We start from the raw sequence: 14,688 nt of genomic DNA on the forward strand, positions 1-14,688 counted from the left end.
GCGTTTCAAGCCCTGTTCTGCCATGTAGGGGAGAACTGTGCTAACCATACAAAAGGTGTGGCTAGCAGCAAGTTTGCTGCACCCCTCGCTGTTCTGAGAGGTAAAATTCGATTGTGTCAATAGACACATCTTTCTTTTTAACGACTTGTACGGGAAGATATTTTTCATTAAGTTGGACATATATCCCTGAACCCAGCTCTCCAACAGTGAACTTTCCCTTTTTAACATTAATTCATTTACTAACAAAATATGCACCAGAGCAACTTAGACAAGATGCACATTAAAATAAGTCTATTGAATTATTCTGCAGTGCTCCATCCATGGGCCAGATTCTGCTATTCTGACTCATTTGGGTAAATAATTTACCTTCCGAGTGGTTTCATTAACTGCAATTCATCTTCCTGCTATGGGCTATCAAGCAGCCTGAAGTAACCATCCATACGAGGCAAAGAAAATGTTTCTGGTCCTTCTTCATAACAGCTGGCAGTAAACCTGAATCAGGTACCGTTATTACATTGGGCTGTACTTTCAAATATGAATTTTCCCATTGATAAACCGTGATGGCGAGATGCTATCGAGTAAGCGGGAGTCAAGGGAGGAAAAAAGTGAACGTGGTGGTCTAAACGGGGACAGCGAGCATCTGCACCTGGCCTGAGGAAAGGGTGCCAGGATCTTGCTCTCTGCACAGGAACAAACATCTGGGTCTTTGACCCCTCCGAGACGAGAACCAAGTCAAATATATTAGAGGCCGTCGCACGGAGCTGACCCCTCCACGTAGCCACAGACGCTCTCTCTGCCACGGGGCAGGGGGGGTGATTTACATCCCCACCACCACCACCGGCACCCTTGCCCCCAGTCCAGCCTGCCCTGGTTCGGCAGTGCCACCAGTGGGGCCGCTCCGCTGGCCTTCTCCCGAGGGAGCCGGGACACGGGGGGAGCCGGGCAGGGGCCGGCCAGCCCCGCACCCCCGCGGCCGGGGCAGGGGGCGGCCGGGGGAGGCTGGGGAAGCTGCTGGAGGGTCAGCACGGGGGGGACCCAGCGTGGGGGGGCTCGGCGTTAGGGAACGGGCACGGGAGTCGCTTCTCTCCCTTCCTCCTCTAGCCCCGGGTGGATAAAACTGAAGAAGAATAAACAACTTTTTTTTTTCTTTTTTTTCTTTTTTCCTTCTCCCCCCCATTTGACGGGGGGGGGGGGGGCGAAGCTTTCGCCAGGAGGAACCATCCGTCTCCAGGCTGCCTCTTTCAAAGGGTGTCGTCGTGTCCCCCCCCCCCCCCCAATCCCCCTCGTTTTTATTCTCGGGTGAGAAACTCAGCGGGGAACAGAGATTGGAGCGGGGGGGTGGTGGGGTGGGGGGTGTTGAAGCCGCCAAGGGACTGCAGGGGCCGCTTGGCACCGGGGAGAGCGGACAAAAGCCGGCGGAACTACGTGGCTTCAATTCAAAAAGGGGCGCTCCGGGCTCCGGGAGGGCAGCACCGGCCCGGGGAGGGGGCGGGAGCGGGGCGGCGGCGGCGGGCAGCCCGGCGGCGGGGGCGTTTGGCGATGGGCGCCGGCGGGGAGCGGGACCGGCGTGGGAGTGGGGGAACGGGGAGCCCCCGGCCGCCGCTGGTTGGGGACGGCAGCGGCTGAAACGGCGTCCCGGAGGCAGCCCGGACGCCACGATGAGGGGCATCCCGGGCTTCAAGCGGCTGCGGCTCAAAATCTGGCGGCGCTGCACCCTGCTGCTCCTCCTCCTCCTCTGGGCTGCCTGCTGGCTGGTGGTGAGCGCCTTGCTCTTCCTCCTCCACAGGAGCGTCTTCTCCGAGCGCTGCACCGACGAGAAGAGCCGCCGGATCCTGGCGAGGCTGGTACGTGTCCCCGCGGGACGCGGGCAGGGGAGTGGGCATCCCCCCGGGGGCTGGCGAGTCCCCCGGGGCTGCCCCGAGCCGAGCTCCTGCCCGGCTCCGTCCCGCAGGAGGTGCCGCATCCCCGGCGCGTCCCCGGTGCGCCCTGGCCGGCGGGCGAGCGGCTGCCTCCTTCCCTTTCCCTTCTTCCCTTTTCCCTTCTTCTCTTTTCCCTTCTTCCCTTTTCCCTTCTTTTCCCTTCTTCCCTTTTCCCTTCTTTTCCCTTCTTCCCTTTTCCCTTCTTTTCCCTTCTTTTCCCTTCTTCCCTTTTCCCTTCTTCCCTTTTCCCTTCTTCCCTTTTCCCTTCTTTTCCCTTCTTCCCTTGTCCCTTATTCCCTTTTCCCTTCCCTTTTCCCTTCCCTTCCCGGGGCGAGGGCAGGTGCAGGCAGCGAGGTGGGGGGGGGGGGCGGGGGGGTGTGTGCGCTGCCCCGGGGGCTTTGGGAAGGGCAAGTACTCCGAAGAGGTTGGGGGGGGGAACCTTCCTGCCGGCTTTGTGGTTTGGGTTTGGGTTTTGGGGGTTTGTTTGTTTTTTTTTTATTTTATTTTTATGGAGCCGAAAAGGTGTTTGTGCAAAAGTCGTCTTTCAGAAATGTCGGGCAGCTTGTAACCCTCCTTTACGTCTGGCGGGGGGTTGGCATTTAAGATGTAGTTATTCAAAGTTCCAGAAAGGATTTGCAAATATTCATTAAAATCTCCATGGAAAAAAAGAAAAAAAAGAAGAAGAAAAGAGAAAAAAGAAGAGAAGGAAACAGGCTTAGAATTGTGTAGGAAACACTTGAGAAGAGGAGCAGCATGGGTTAATGCTTTGAGTTCAGTTCTGTTTCTTGACTGAGGGATTTGTAGTGCCAATGGTTAGGTGGGAAGGGAGGAATCCTGATGGAAATTAAATGACCTGTCACGGCAGCAAGCAAAAACTGATCATAGATTTTCCCTAAATTCTGTCCAATAAAGGAAGAGAAGCCCTAGGCAGCGGTGCTGACAGCGTGGTTCTAATGGCAGCAAGATCCAGTTTCTTCACCCCAGCAGTCAGCTTGAAGGACAGCTGGGCTCGGGATTGAAGCTGAAGGAGTGACTCCTGCCTGCTCCTTACGTGGCTGGGAAGAGCAGAGGGGTCTGGAGGTGCAAGGAGCCACCGAGCTCGGGGAGGTCCAGGCCCTTACCATCACACTTGGATGTGTGAACGGACAGAGACTTGTCGCTGTTCTTCAGTTTGGAGAGCGTTAGGCATGACTTCAAAAGCTCAGGCGGGGATCAGATTTCCGGCACAAGGTCGGAAAGTTGTCTCTGTCACTGGGGCATAGCTCAGATTCAGAGCCTCCTTCCAGCGGAAGGGTAGCTGAGATCGCTGTGCTCCTCTGTTTCTGTAGGTGAGTCTTCAGGAGTGTCGTTAAGGTTTGTAAGCGACAGTTGTCCCGAATGAAGTTAGAAAGGGATCGTCCTTCTAGTGGAACGATTAGAAAATGAGTTTGTCTTCATCAGCCCTGAAATAAGTCTTTATTCATCTTTGGAGCATGGCATGAGTTCTGTGAAAAAGTGCAATTGATCTACGAAACAAATAATCTTATAGCTTGAGTCTCACGGCTTTTATTGAGCAAAATTTGACTTCCGAGGAAAACTGTTTTACTAGTCGTCTGTCATATTTTCAGTAGGAGATAAGATGAGCTATTTTAAGCCAGTGGGTGAAAACTGCACGGTTGTATACCCTTGCGAGTGGTATTTCTGAAGGCTTATTTCCTTCTTCTGAGCAAAATATGCATCTGTGCAGATGTGTACTGCACTGGGAAGGCTGAAGTAGCACTGGACATTTTGAAGAGACCAATTTTAACTCTCAAAAAACCCACTTACTCTTCCCTAACACGTGTCTTATCTTCATTTACACTGAACACACTAAATCATAGCAATCAATTTCTCTTTTCTCTGGAGAAATCAATTAATTTTGATGCCTTCCAAAACCTTGCTGAGTATTGCATTTACAGAGGAGAAGTACTTGATAACAAGGCAGGACTCAGTCTCAGGCCTGATCTACACAAAAGTGATGGTGATACAGTAAGTTATTTAAATTTATATAAATCCTTAGTGGGGTTTATGTTAATTTAAACTTTTACAGGAATTTAACCCCAGCTTTTTTAACTTATCTTGATAAGTGTACTAAGGATAATAAAAATTATGTAGCCAATTTTAAACAGAAACAGTTGAGTGAGCCCAGACCATGCTTGTGTTTGCATTTCTGTGTAGTATAGCTGCTTTTCTGTAAGGCTTTTGGCTTAGTATCACTTTCATATTTAAGTTTAAAAAATCTGGCACTTAGTAGCATTTAAAGGGTGCTCATTAGGTAGATTTAAAACTGTCTCATCGACAGATCTCAAAATGCGGTCATTAAGACAGGGATGGCAGTGTGGAGGACCCTTTCTGGAAGATTTCTTTGGGGAATTGATTCTTCTTTTTACCAGCAGTCATCGTGATGATATAAAATCTTGTATGGCGAAGTCTGCAGTTAGTGCAAAGGTTCCTGGGTTGGAAAATAATAAATAGACCATCTTTTCATGGCAGGGTAATCTGAATCACCTGATTAAATGTTTTCAGTCCACCAAAATGTGTTTTGATACAGTAAAATGCAAGATAGTACACTGGGGTGTACACAGGAGTACAAGCTGTGTCAATAGGATGGAAGAGTGTCTTGTAAAACTGTATGACTTTGGAAAGGACGTAGGGGTCAAATAATTGCTTCAACATGAACTACCAGTGCAGACTGTGCCTAAAAGGGCGATACAATCCCTGAATGTCTCCAAAAAAGAGAATTAGGGAAGGGCTGTTGGCTGTCTTTGCGGCACTGGACAACAGCATGCAGTTCTGATGTCTGTCCTTCTAAGGCTGGTGGAGGGGAAAATGGAGAGAAGAAACAGGGAGGGAATAAAAACACACAAATCATCCGGGGGCTGAAAAAATAAGGATTAAAGTGGGAGGGCTGGGGAGCTACGCTTACTTAGTGTACTATGCTTATGGCATAAAACACTAAAGGTTGGAATAATGGGGGGGGGGGGTTAGTGAGGGCATGAAGGTGCAGTCAGTCTTTGCTGACCTTCTAGGTTATAATGAACGGGAATCTGAGGAGAATTTTAAAGCCATTGAGTGACTCACGGCTCACTGCCTTCTGTGAGTAAAGAGAGACAGCTTGAAAATTGTTCATACTTCTTGATTGCTTATTTGAGGAAGCCTTTTTGAAATTCTTGCTTGGATTGGTGACCAGCAGAGAATGTTACTTCTGGAAGGCTGATCTGTGTTTCATCACTGTGAGACCAGGAACTCCTTGGTCAAGTCCTGTTTCACAGATCCTCGTTTGCAAAACACCACGCAAGTTCAGTGTAAGAAGAATCAGATTCTGAGACTGTTTGTCAGATACTAGGTTAATAATCAAAGATTTATGGGCTCAACTGGAATAGCGGACAAGTCCTAAACAGCAGCCAGGTTCAAAAATGACTCATCTCCTATGTCTGGGAAATGTAAGTGAGACTATTTTTTCCACAACTACTTTTCCTCATTAATGCCATTAAGAATGACGTGATGGCAACACAAGAAAATAAACTGCATGTTCACATGTTTGACTGCAGGTCCTCTGGGCATGTGTTCTTCTAGATGCAAGAGGTCCATGCATACAGACCCTTTAAGAGTGAACTTGATGGACCACAGTAAAATTGTCCATGGGCAAGTGTTCAACCATGTGGCCCCAGTTAGAGAACTAAGTCCTATATTCTCTCACTGTAGTAGAAGAAGAGTTAGATTGTGGTCTTCTCAATAGAAGAGCAATGATTTAAAAAGTGATTATGCTTGCACTCCAAACAAAACCCCCCAAATTCCTTCCATTTGTAATCTTCTTTCTAAAATCGCTTAGAGTTCCAGATGGTAAGAACTGCTAAACTACTTCTGTTGAGAAAATTACACTTCCTACTTAAAAAAGGAAAATAAATTTGTATTGCATTCATAGGGGTAGATTTTCAAAAGCAAGGACATTGATCTGTGTGCTCTGAAGTCTGTGGACAGCCCACTGAGTCTGCTTGACCATCCTGATGTGGATGTGGATGCAGATGTGTGTGTTTCACTCATGCGCACCACCCTGGACTCAGAGTCAGGACATTCAGAGTTTGCCTACCTGGCTCTCCGTGCTGGTATTGAACGTTCTCATTGGGGCTGTGAGAACATCAGAGTATAAATAAATTTTATGCCTGTCTGAACTGCCCTCAGTGAGCCGTTTCAGTCAATTTATCACCATTCCTGGATTTTGGACTTCATCCCCCACCCACTCCCCAGTGTGTTGTTTAAGGTTGGGCTCTGAATGTTGCCTGGCATCAGAACATATCCCTCTGGTGCACAACACAGAGACTGTCCTAAGAAAATACATCACTTGAATTTTATGATCATGTTTCTTGTGTGTGTAACAGCAAGTCACAAGTGAGGTGGGGGTCAGGCAGCCGTTGCAAGTCCTCCACACGCAGGGGGAGCTGCCAACTGGTTTAAGTGAAGGTTCAAATGCCAGAAAGCAACAAAGGCGGCTGACACTGTCAAGCCGCCTCCCAGATGTTTGGCTTTCTACACCACCACAGTCTATTCCCCTTTCACCAGAGACCTCTGACCATCCCCTCTACTGATTCGCCCAAAGCAGTCCCTGCAGCTGCACTTCTGAATGCCCGTAGGAATATATTGACTGCCTACACTTTTGAAAATTATGGTATGGAAACAATTATGGATTGAAGGAAGGACTGGTGAGGGAATCCTTGCAGTTCTTGTATGAATTTGCAGTGACCACTTACCTATCAAGCAGCAGTTCCCATGTTTCCATGGGCTGATTTTTTTCCAATTTAAAAAAAATAAGTATTTAATTCATATTAGAATGTCACTTCTGCTAAGTACCTATAAAACCTGGAAACATAATTTTGTCCTACAGCATTTATATATTTGAAAATTCTGAAAGTTCTTGGTCTAAGAGGCCTTGAGCACAACCTCTGTGTTTCCTGGTAGTGCAGAAGGACGTCCTTACAGCTTCATCCAGGGCATGTTGAGTGCGAGGTTGAAACACGCATGGCTGCGGAAGGTCCCAGCAATCCAGCTACCCGTGGATTTTCCTACAGTTTAAGTGGGGATGTCTAAGTTATGCTGCCCCGAACCTTCCAGAGACGGCCTGAATTGCACTGGAAGTTATCTCCTGTGCCTTAAAGTGGCCCAGCCCAGAATCTCACATAGCACAGCCAATGGTGTTCAAAGCTTGTCTCACTGAATTCATATGGGGCAAGAACTTAAGAGTAACAGGTTATCTAGTCCATTTCCTTGCCCCGCCAAAAGCCTGTCCTTTACCATCCCACGAATCCCTGTTTTGAAGCAAGATTCACCCTAGTAAAAGGTCTCTAGAGACTTCTGAAAAACCATTGAATAACCCAACAGCTGCGGAAGGTGTGTGCTTGTGGTACCACGACTGCTGCAAGACTATTGAGCTTAGGGCTATTGCTGATTCTTGATAATTGGTCCACGGGTGTATGGTCCTGCTACAAATATTCTGCTCTTTCACTCCAGTGTCTTGACTACAGCAGCGGAGCCCTGACTGGTGACCTCTGTGAAGACCTGTGTGTGGCACAGAAGCTGGTGTACAAACACTGCCTTTACTATGACAGAGGTAAGAAGGTCATCCAGGCTGACTGGAGAGGCCAGCCCATCATCCTGAAATCCAAAAAGGAAATCTTCTCCAGCTACCAGCATCTCAGTATGCTAGAGGAGGTGGAAACACAGGATATTCCTGAAACAGAGCTTCTGCTAATGGTAGCCTTGGAGGTCAAAAATGTCCTGGGGCTAGAACTGTCTAACAATTCCATGGGGCCTCTGTGGACAAGGAAGAAGGGACCACGTTGGAAAGCACAGGTGGCCAGCATGTGGTCCTTGCTCCAGCAGGAAGAATATATCTACTTCAGTTTGCTGCAGGACTTCAGCAAACACGTGCTACGAATTATTGGCTCTTGTGGACACTTTTATGCTGTGGAGTATCTCACAGCTGGACATGCCTGGCACAAAACTCTTTTTCCCTTGGAAAACGTGGTCGGTCCCTCCCTTGCTGGCCACAGAAGCAGGGTGAGAGCCATCATTGACATTGCACTCAGCTTTCTCGACATGGTGCAGCATTTTGACAACGATTTCTCTCACCGACTTCACCTGTGTGACATCAAACCAGAAAACTTCGCTATCAGGCATGATCTCACGGTAAGTTGGGTCTTTGCGGTCGTGTTGCAGCAATTTGAGGTCAAATTCTAGTCTGAAAGTGGCTGTGTAAAAATGACACTTCCCTCCTCGTACAGCTTTTGGCCAAGTTTTTGCAAAAACAATGCATTTACAAGTGACGGGGGAGATTCTCTACTGCTTTTCGTCTTTGTAATATGTGCAGCCACGTTTCAAAGCAGTAAATCCTGCTGCTTGTTTTGAGAACTGCTTGCTTAGTTCTGAGTTGTTTCATGTCCTTAAAGGCACCGGTACTGACAGGGTCCCTTGGATATGGTGAGGGATACCTCCTGAAGGCAAGAACATCTCAAAAGCTATAAACGGAGCTGTAATTTGAGTCACGGCAGCTATTTTTGGTAGTGATGCTGAAAGGAGAAACTGCTTGAATTTGAAAGCTAAGGCTGAGTTCTTTGGCCTGACACAAGGGGAACTCCCCACTTCCAAACACGCACATTTGTGCTTTAGTGTTCAGCTTATCTGGTCTGGAAATGATCCAAGGACAGCGACATGAAACTCCCTGGTACTGTTACTCTTTGCCTTTTCATTGTACAGCCGTAACTTAGACCTGCATAGCTATGCATTTTTTCTAAGTAGTGATGTAGCTCAGCACCACATTGCTACATGTATCTTGCGTTCATTCTATGGACAGAAATTCCACTGGTTTTGTGGGAATTGTGTGTACCGACTGGAAGCACCGCGCAGTGAGTATGTGTTTGAACCAGGCTCGCAATTTGCAGTGATATCAGTGGAGTTTCTGCACTCTGAGTGATTATAAAGCATTTTCAGGGACTTTAATGCTATTTTCAGTACTCGCCGAGTGTTAATATAACACTCGCATCTCAGAGCACTAGACAAAAATTGCCTAAGCATATAGCCATTAAGAGCAATTAGAGTGCTTCCCCTTCACCCTTCCCTTCCCTCCCATTGTTTATTCAGGTGCAGTATAGCAGCTGAACAAGGAATGGGTGAGGAGCTACAGCAAGAAGCTAAAACAAGCGTACCAGTACTTAGGCAAAGTGTGGTACGGCAGGGATTCCTCAAGGCAGGCTTTGCCCATCTTCTTCAGTTACGCAGGGCTGTGACTGCATGTGGCTGAGCGCACACCAGAGCATCTGTTTTACTGCCTACTTGCAGGAAAAGATATTTAGTTTAGGAAAAGAGAGGGAATACTGGATGTGTCTTCCCTTACGATTCCTTTTGGTGAGGCTTGCTTCTCCAGGATCTTCCCGTGATTTCTGGGGTCTAAAGAGACAGCAGTCACCTTCTGGTATAGGAAAGTGCTCTAATTTAGTATTTTCTTGGAGAATTCATTAAAAAAAAAAAAAAAAAGTGAGTTGCCCACATATGGCTCTCCCAGTTGTCCATTACTTACAGCTCGTTGGTATCACCTGTTATCACCCCACTGGGCTGGAAGACAGGAGATACACGCGGTCAGAAAGCTGCAGGGAGGAGACATACGACAGAGGGAGCTTCTGATTAGTGAAGAAGGAAGGAAAGTGAGAAGCAGAAACCCTAGGGGTTTTTACCAACTAGTTACAGAACAGGGACACAGCAAGGCAGCCTCCTCTTTGTCCCTTGTGTTTGTTTTAAGCAATTTTTTCACTTGCTTGTTTCTTGTGCTCTGTATAGGATAATAATAAACATCCATAATAGTACCACTGTTCCTCATCCCAGTAGTGAGACTGCTAATGCCCAAAGAAATGTGCCTGGAGTGCAATAGTTCTACTTTGAAGATTGTTTTGAAATGGTGGGGATAAGCCTCCAGCCATCACTCCAGCCTTCATGTGCTATTCCTGTAGCACGGAGGGGAGAGATCACTGCCTGGTAGATCATCCAGCGGAATTTTAAGCTGCCATGGAGCTACAGAAGGTGCAGAGTTGGAAGGAGGTCTGGGTGAATATATAGGGCTCTTGGAGACCTTCCTCTTTTACCAGCACCTCGGAGACAACTAGAAAGATTACAGCACCTTAAATATGACTTTAAATCAGGTCAGGAGCCAAGCTGGGTCCTTCCTGCATTTCCTTAGGCCTTCATCATCAATTATAATCATAACAAACCCCACCAAAATGTAGCTGATTATAGGTAGAGCATCACCCAGATCTATCTTCACAGGGTCTGGCTGGATGCCCACACATTTTTGTAACAGATGAACGTCAGTGAAACCGCTGAGCCCTTTGGCAGCCGCACGTTTGGGAGCGAGGGCGGTTTTTCCTAGCGCAGCAATTGATCAGATTGACAAAGGTGCTCGGTGCTGGCAGAGACCCCACCTGGGAGCTGATGCAGTGACCCCAGGACTGAGGAAGCCCTGCACCGCTTTTACTGTCTCTCCTCCAAAGAAGCGAACAGCAAAATTGCAGAAAGCTTAAGGAAGTAAAGAAGAAAAGGAAAAAACCTGCCTGTCCAAACGTGTGAAATTCCTTAGGCTACGTCATCGTTATCAAGCTCTCCAAGAAGCTTCGAAATACTTGATTTTTTTAGCTATGCCTCATCTCTCTACGATTTTTCCCTGGGGAAAAAGGAGTAGAATAAAATGAAGATTGGACTGTGTTCTTTCTTTTGCCTGTGGAAGGTTTATTTGGCCTTCTACCAGACCAGACATCTTTAGTTCCTGGGGTTGATCCAGCTGCTGCTCCAGCCACACAGTTCAGCTTCCCCTGTTATTTGGGAGGTCGAATCTTAAAAATGAGGCTATCGTTTGAGCCCAAGTAACTCTGCTTTGCCCAGGTCCCAGACATTTCCCTCCATAAAAACGTGTGTCAGCTGCTGCAAGGGAGCGTCTCTGACCCTGACTGCCAAGTGTTAAGCGCAGCTCTGATTGATCCATCGTGCTGAAGGCAGGCTGCGTTCACTGGGGTCACCCACAGTTTGTCTCATTGCCATCCCATTACTGGCTTCCTTCCTTTCCCTGTTTGTTACTGTGATTTTTTTTTTAAGAAGTGAAGTGTTCATGGGTGGAGTGACACTGGCAGAAACTGGGACTACAGCCCTTCACTCCCAGAATGGACTCAAACCTAGCACGGGCAGCAGCAATGCAGACCTCTTTGGGCTGCGTATTCACTATTTTGCAAGCTTTGTGTCAGGGCGAGAAAATGGATTGATCCCTTCAGTCCTCGCTTTTTCTGCTGAGACCAACGTCTGGCTGGACTCTGTTATAGACTGTATTTCTGGACAAGCAGAACAAGAACTGTGCGCAATAAATGAGTCAAACGATCGCAAACAGGACCAGGCAAAGCCAGTCCCAACTTTCAACAGCTTTAGGGATCTCTTTCTACAGCTGAACAGATGCAAACCCATGGAATGCAATGGCAGGTTTGCAGGAGCTGTGCATCCCACTGCTCCTCTCCACAATGATAAAGTCAGGGGTTTAGTCTGAATGGTGAATTTGAAATCATACCGTCTGGCCTGTGGATAATTTTGCACCATCATAAAATTAAAAGGTAGAGGTGCCATCTGCATAAGCTGCAATGACAAGTAGATCAATCGTCAAGTTAGATAGTTCCAGTTTAAGGCAAATCAGTCCAGTTGGCCCCAGGGACACATACTGCCCACAGATAGTTTTCCCTTTCCTGGTGTTGTAAGCATTGGCTGTTTTCATTTAAAAAGTGGTATTCATAAGACTACTGCAGCTCAGTTAAGCGAAATAAAGCCCTTTCATTGTGATTCCAGTTCCCTGCTGGCAGATGCTCTCAGCACAGCATTTCCAAAAGCGAGCAGCAAAGAACGCTGGCTCAGCCGTGTCCCGCAGGCTGTGCTGTGCCAGTTCTCATGGGTTGTTTTCATCCACAGGTGGTGGCCATCGATGTGGATATGGCCTTTTTTGAACCCAAAATGAGGGACATCCTCGAACAGAACTGCACAGGAGACGAAGACTGTAATTTTTTTGATTGCTTTTCAAAATGCAATCTGAAAATCAGAAAATGTGGAGCACAGAGAGCCAACAACAACTTGCAAGTGAGTAGACACAGCTGCTTTATGCATCCATTTCTTTTAAAATCACATTGACTATAAAATGCACGGTATGTACTAGAAGTCTGTGAGATGAAGACAGTCAGGTTTTTAAATGTGGCCACGTTAAGTGCCAGCCCCGTTCAGAAATCCCGTCTGGGGGCACGCAAACAGATCTTTATATTCACTGGTGTTTATTTGCCGTGTTTTCGTGGTATAGCTGTTTGCCCAATGCCTCTGATGATAGGAGAGCGAAGGACGTAGGAGAAGGGGATTAGCGTTACCGTCTCCACTAATGGCAAAGTCGTGGCTGTCCATGCAGATGTAGCGGAGAGAGGAGTCCGTGGGGCTCTCGGCCCCGGGGTGCGGTGTCTTCCAGCTCACCCCGCGTCTGGTGGGAGGCACTAACGCCGCAGAGGGGCTCTGGGGGGGCATCACTGCAGCTTGGCAGCCCTTTGCCTGCTTCTCCCACCCCCCTCACCCTCACCGCTTGTTAAGCAGAAGGTGCAAGAGCAGTCTGAGAAGAAGGGTGTAGAGCAGAGCCTTTGTGGGTGCTCCTCTTCTGTACCTTCCTCTTTGAATGGCTGGAGGGGGGGCGTTTTGGATTCGGATGACATTTTGCTACAGTCCCAGTGAAGCAGCAGGGCGTTAGTTGTGGCTCCTGAAAGACAACAGTCTGCTCTTTTCCCTTTCCTCAGGTGATCTGTGACAAAATATTCCGTCGCTGGTTTTCCCCGAATCTCAGAGGACCGTTGGTTTCCCTGCCCCTGCAGCTGCAGCTGCAGAAGGCTGTGCAGGAGTGCGCCGAGCCGGGGCACGTGGACGCTGCCGGGCACCAGAGGACTCTGAAATCTCTCTCCGAGCTGTACCACCTGCTTCGGGTCACTCAGCGAGAGCTGCAAAGGGCAGAGTAGACACAAAAGGCAGAACTGCAAGGGCCGCATCCCAGCCACTGCTAAGGGATGCTGTGTATGAAACGGTCTGTGTTTTCTTTCTCTCTCTTCCATCTCTCCTACCCCTTGTATCACATTTACAGCACAGAGATTGTTTTTCTCCTATGCAAATGAAATTCATGGCTGCGGGTGCAGCACCTCCTGTTAATATCCTTTCAAGTGTGAAATTGTTTTACATCACCTGGATTCTGTTCTTGCTTATTTTCCTGAGCTAGCGCTAGCCCTCTCCATCAGCAGTCAGCACATCGTTTGCTTACCAAGAGCTGTAGTCACTGCTCAGATAGCATCTGAGTGCAGTGCTCACAGTGAGAATGCATTTACAGAAGAAAAGTGTAAGTAAGTGCAGCAAAACTAGTATCAATAATCAAAGCAGTGGGTGGGGGGGTGTGGACAAGTACATGAATGGTGTTTGTTTTAATTTCTCTGTAGAATAAGTTTTTTAAAGTAGGGACAGAGTGCTCTGTGTGAAAAAAACAATCTCAAATAGGGAAATGTATTGTCACAGAAACGAAAAGTTTCTTTTATACAAAGCAGTCCTTTCTGATGTCCCCAAATGCATTTTCTCTGGTGTGTTGCATTACCTGTGCCACGGCTAACTTTCTGGTGAGAAACTGTATGAAGGTACTTAGGACTTTTCTAGAGCAAAATAATGATACCCTTGTTGAGTTCCCATGTGGGCACTCATATTCTGCAGCGGAGCGGTATGAATAATGCCACTGAATTTTGCCATGTGAACAAGCCCTCAGGCACTTGTACATCAGAGCACTTGATAAGAAGCACTCCTTTGCCAGAGAGCAGAATTACCCAGGAATGCCAACAGTCTGTCGCTTGCACTGAACAGAAAAATATCCAGACCTGGTGTTTTCTTACACAGTATTTTTTTAACGAACAAAAGGAATTTTTTTGTAAGAATTCATTATCTTGCATCAGTTACATAAATAAAGATCCCTAGATTAACTTCAAATCATTAACTTTGCTTTTCAAGTGTGTGTAGCTGTGGCTGGAGAATCTAACACACAGGTTCAGAAGACACTGCATGTGTTTTGGTCCAATACTGGGCAATATACCCCTGAGATGGTTTTGGCATGAAGACATTAAAAACTCCACAAACAGAAAAAAACGACAGCCTGTGACAGCCCCTCAGCTCAGGACGACTCTTCAATATTAAGACTGACAATACTGGTTTGTGGATGTGAGACACATAACAGTACCTAATCTTTTTTGTCTTTGTACCCCTCAGCCATATGACAGCCCTGAAGCCCTTGAGCACTAATTATACATAAACTTCCAATTTCTGGAGTGGTTCTTTAAAGTGATGTCAAAGACTGCCTGTGACCAGAAAAATGTGAGCTGCTTAGGACACCCTGACACTTATCCAAAACTAGCTCAAATTTTCAGACTAGTGCTAGTTTTTTTTCTATTTCTTGCAATAAACTACCATAATTTTAAAAATCATGCAAGCCCTCAAGAAGCTCACAGCGAGGGCAAGGTCGGCTGCCTTGCCTGGGGCTGTACTGAAGAGAAGCTGCTGCTAAGCCAGAGCTACAGCTTAGGAGCTGCTGGCTGGTAAAGTTGTGCTCAGTCTGTGCTTCTCCTCTAACCAGGGAGACAGGCAATATTTCACTACTTTAAGATCATCCTTTGCAAAAGCAGGA

At 47.3% G+C, this 14,688-nt stretch overlaps 1 protein-coding gene across 1 annotated transcript; it reads left to right on the forward strand.

Moving 5' to 3' along the window:
- The first annotated feature begins 1,562 nt into the window (after positions 1-1,562).
- DIPK1C (divergent protein kinase domain 1C) lies at positions 1,563-14,085 on the forward strand. The gene is made up of 4 exons (XM_075024288.1): positions 1,563-1,844; positions 7,443-8,120; positions 11,922-12,086; positions 12,779-14,085. The coding sequence occupies exons 1-4, from the start codon at positions 1,659-1,661 to the stop codon at positions 12,992-12,994; spliced, it is 1,245 nt and encodes a 414-aa protein (XP_074880389.1). The 5' UTR covers positions 1,563-1,658; the 3' UTR covers positions 12,995-14,085.
- The last annotated feature ends 603 nt before the right edge of the window (positions 14,086-14,688 follow it).

The sequence above is a fragment of the Buteo buteo genome, chromosome 3 (genome assembly GCF_964188355.1).
Source record: "Buteo buteo chromosome 3, bButBut1.hap1.1, whole genome shotgun sequence".
Classification (NCBI taxonomy): Eukaryota; Metazoa; Chordata; class Aves; order Accipitriformes; family Accipitridae; genus Buteo; species Buteo buteo.

Coding starts and splice junctions, on each gene's coding strand:
- DIPK1C (XM_075024288.1), top strand. CDS start 1,659: ATGAGGGGCATCCCGGGCTTCAAGCGGCTGCGGCTCAAAATCTGGCGG. Junction 1,845..7,442: donor GCCGGATCCTGGCGAGGCTG/GTACGTGTCCCC, acceptor CTTTCACTCCAG/TGTCTTGACTACAGCAGCGG. Junction 12,087..12,778: donor GAGCCAACAACAACTTGCAA/GTGAGTAGACAC, acceptor CCCTTTCCTCAG/GTGATCTGTGACAAAATATT.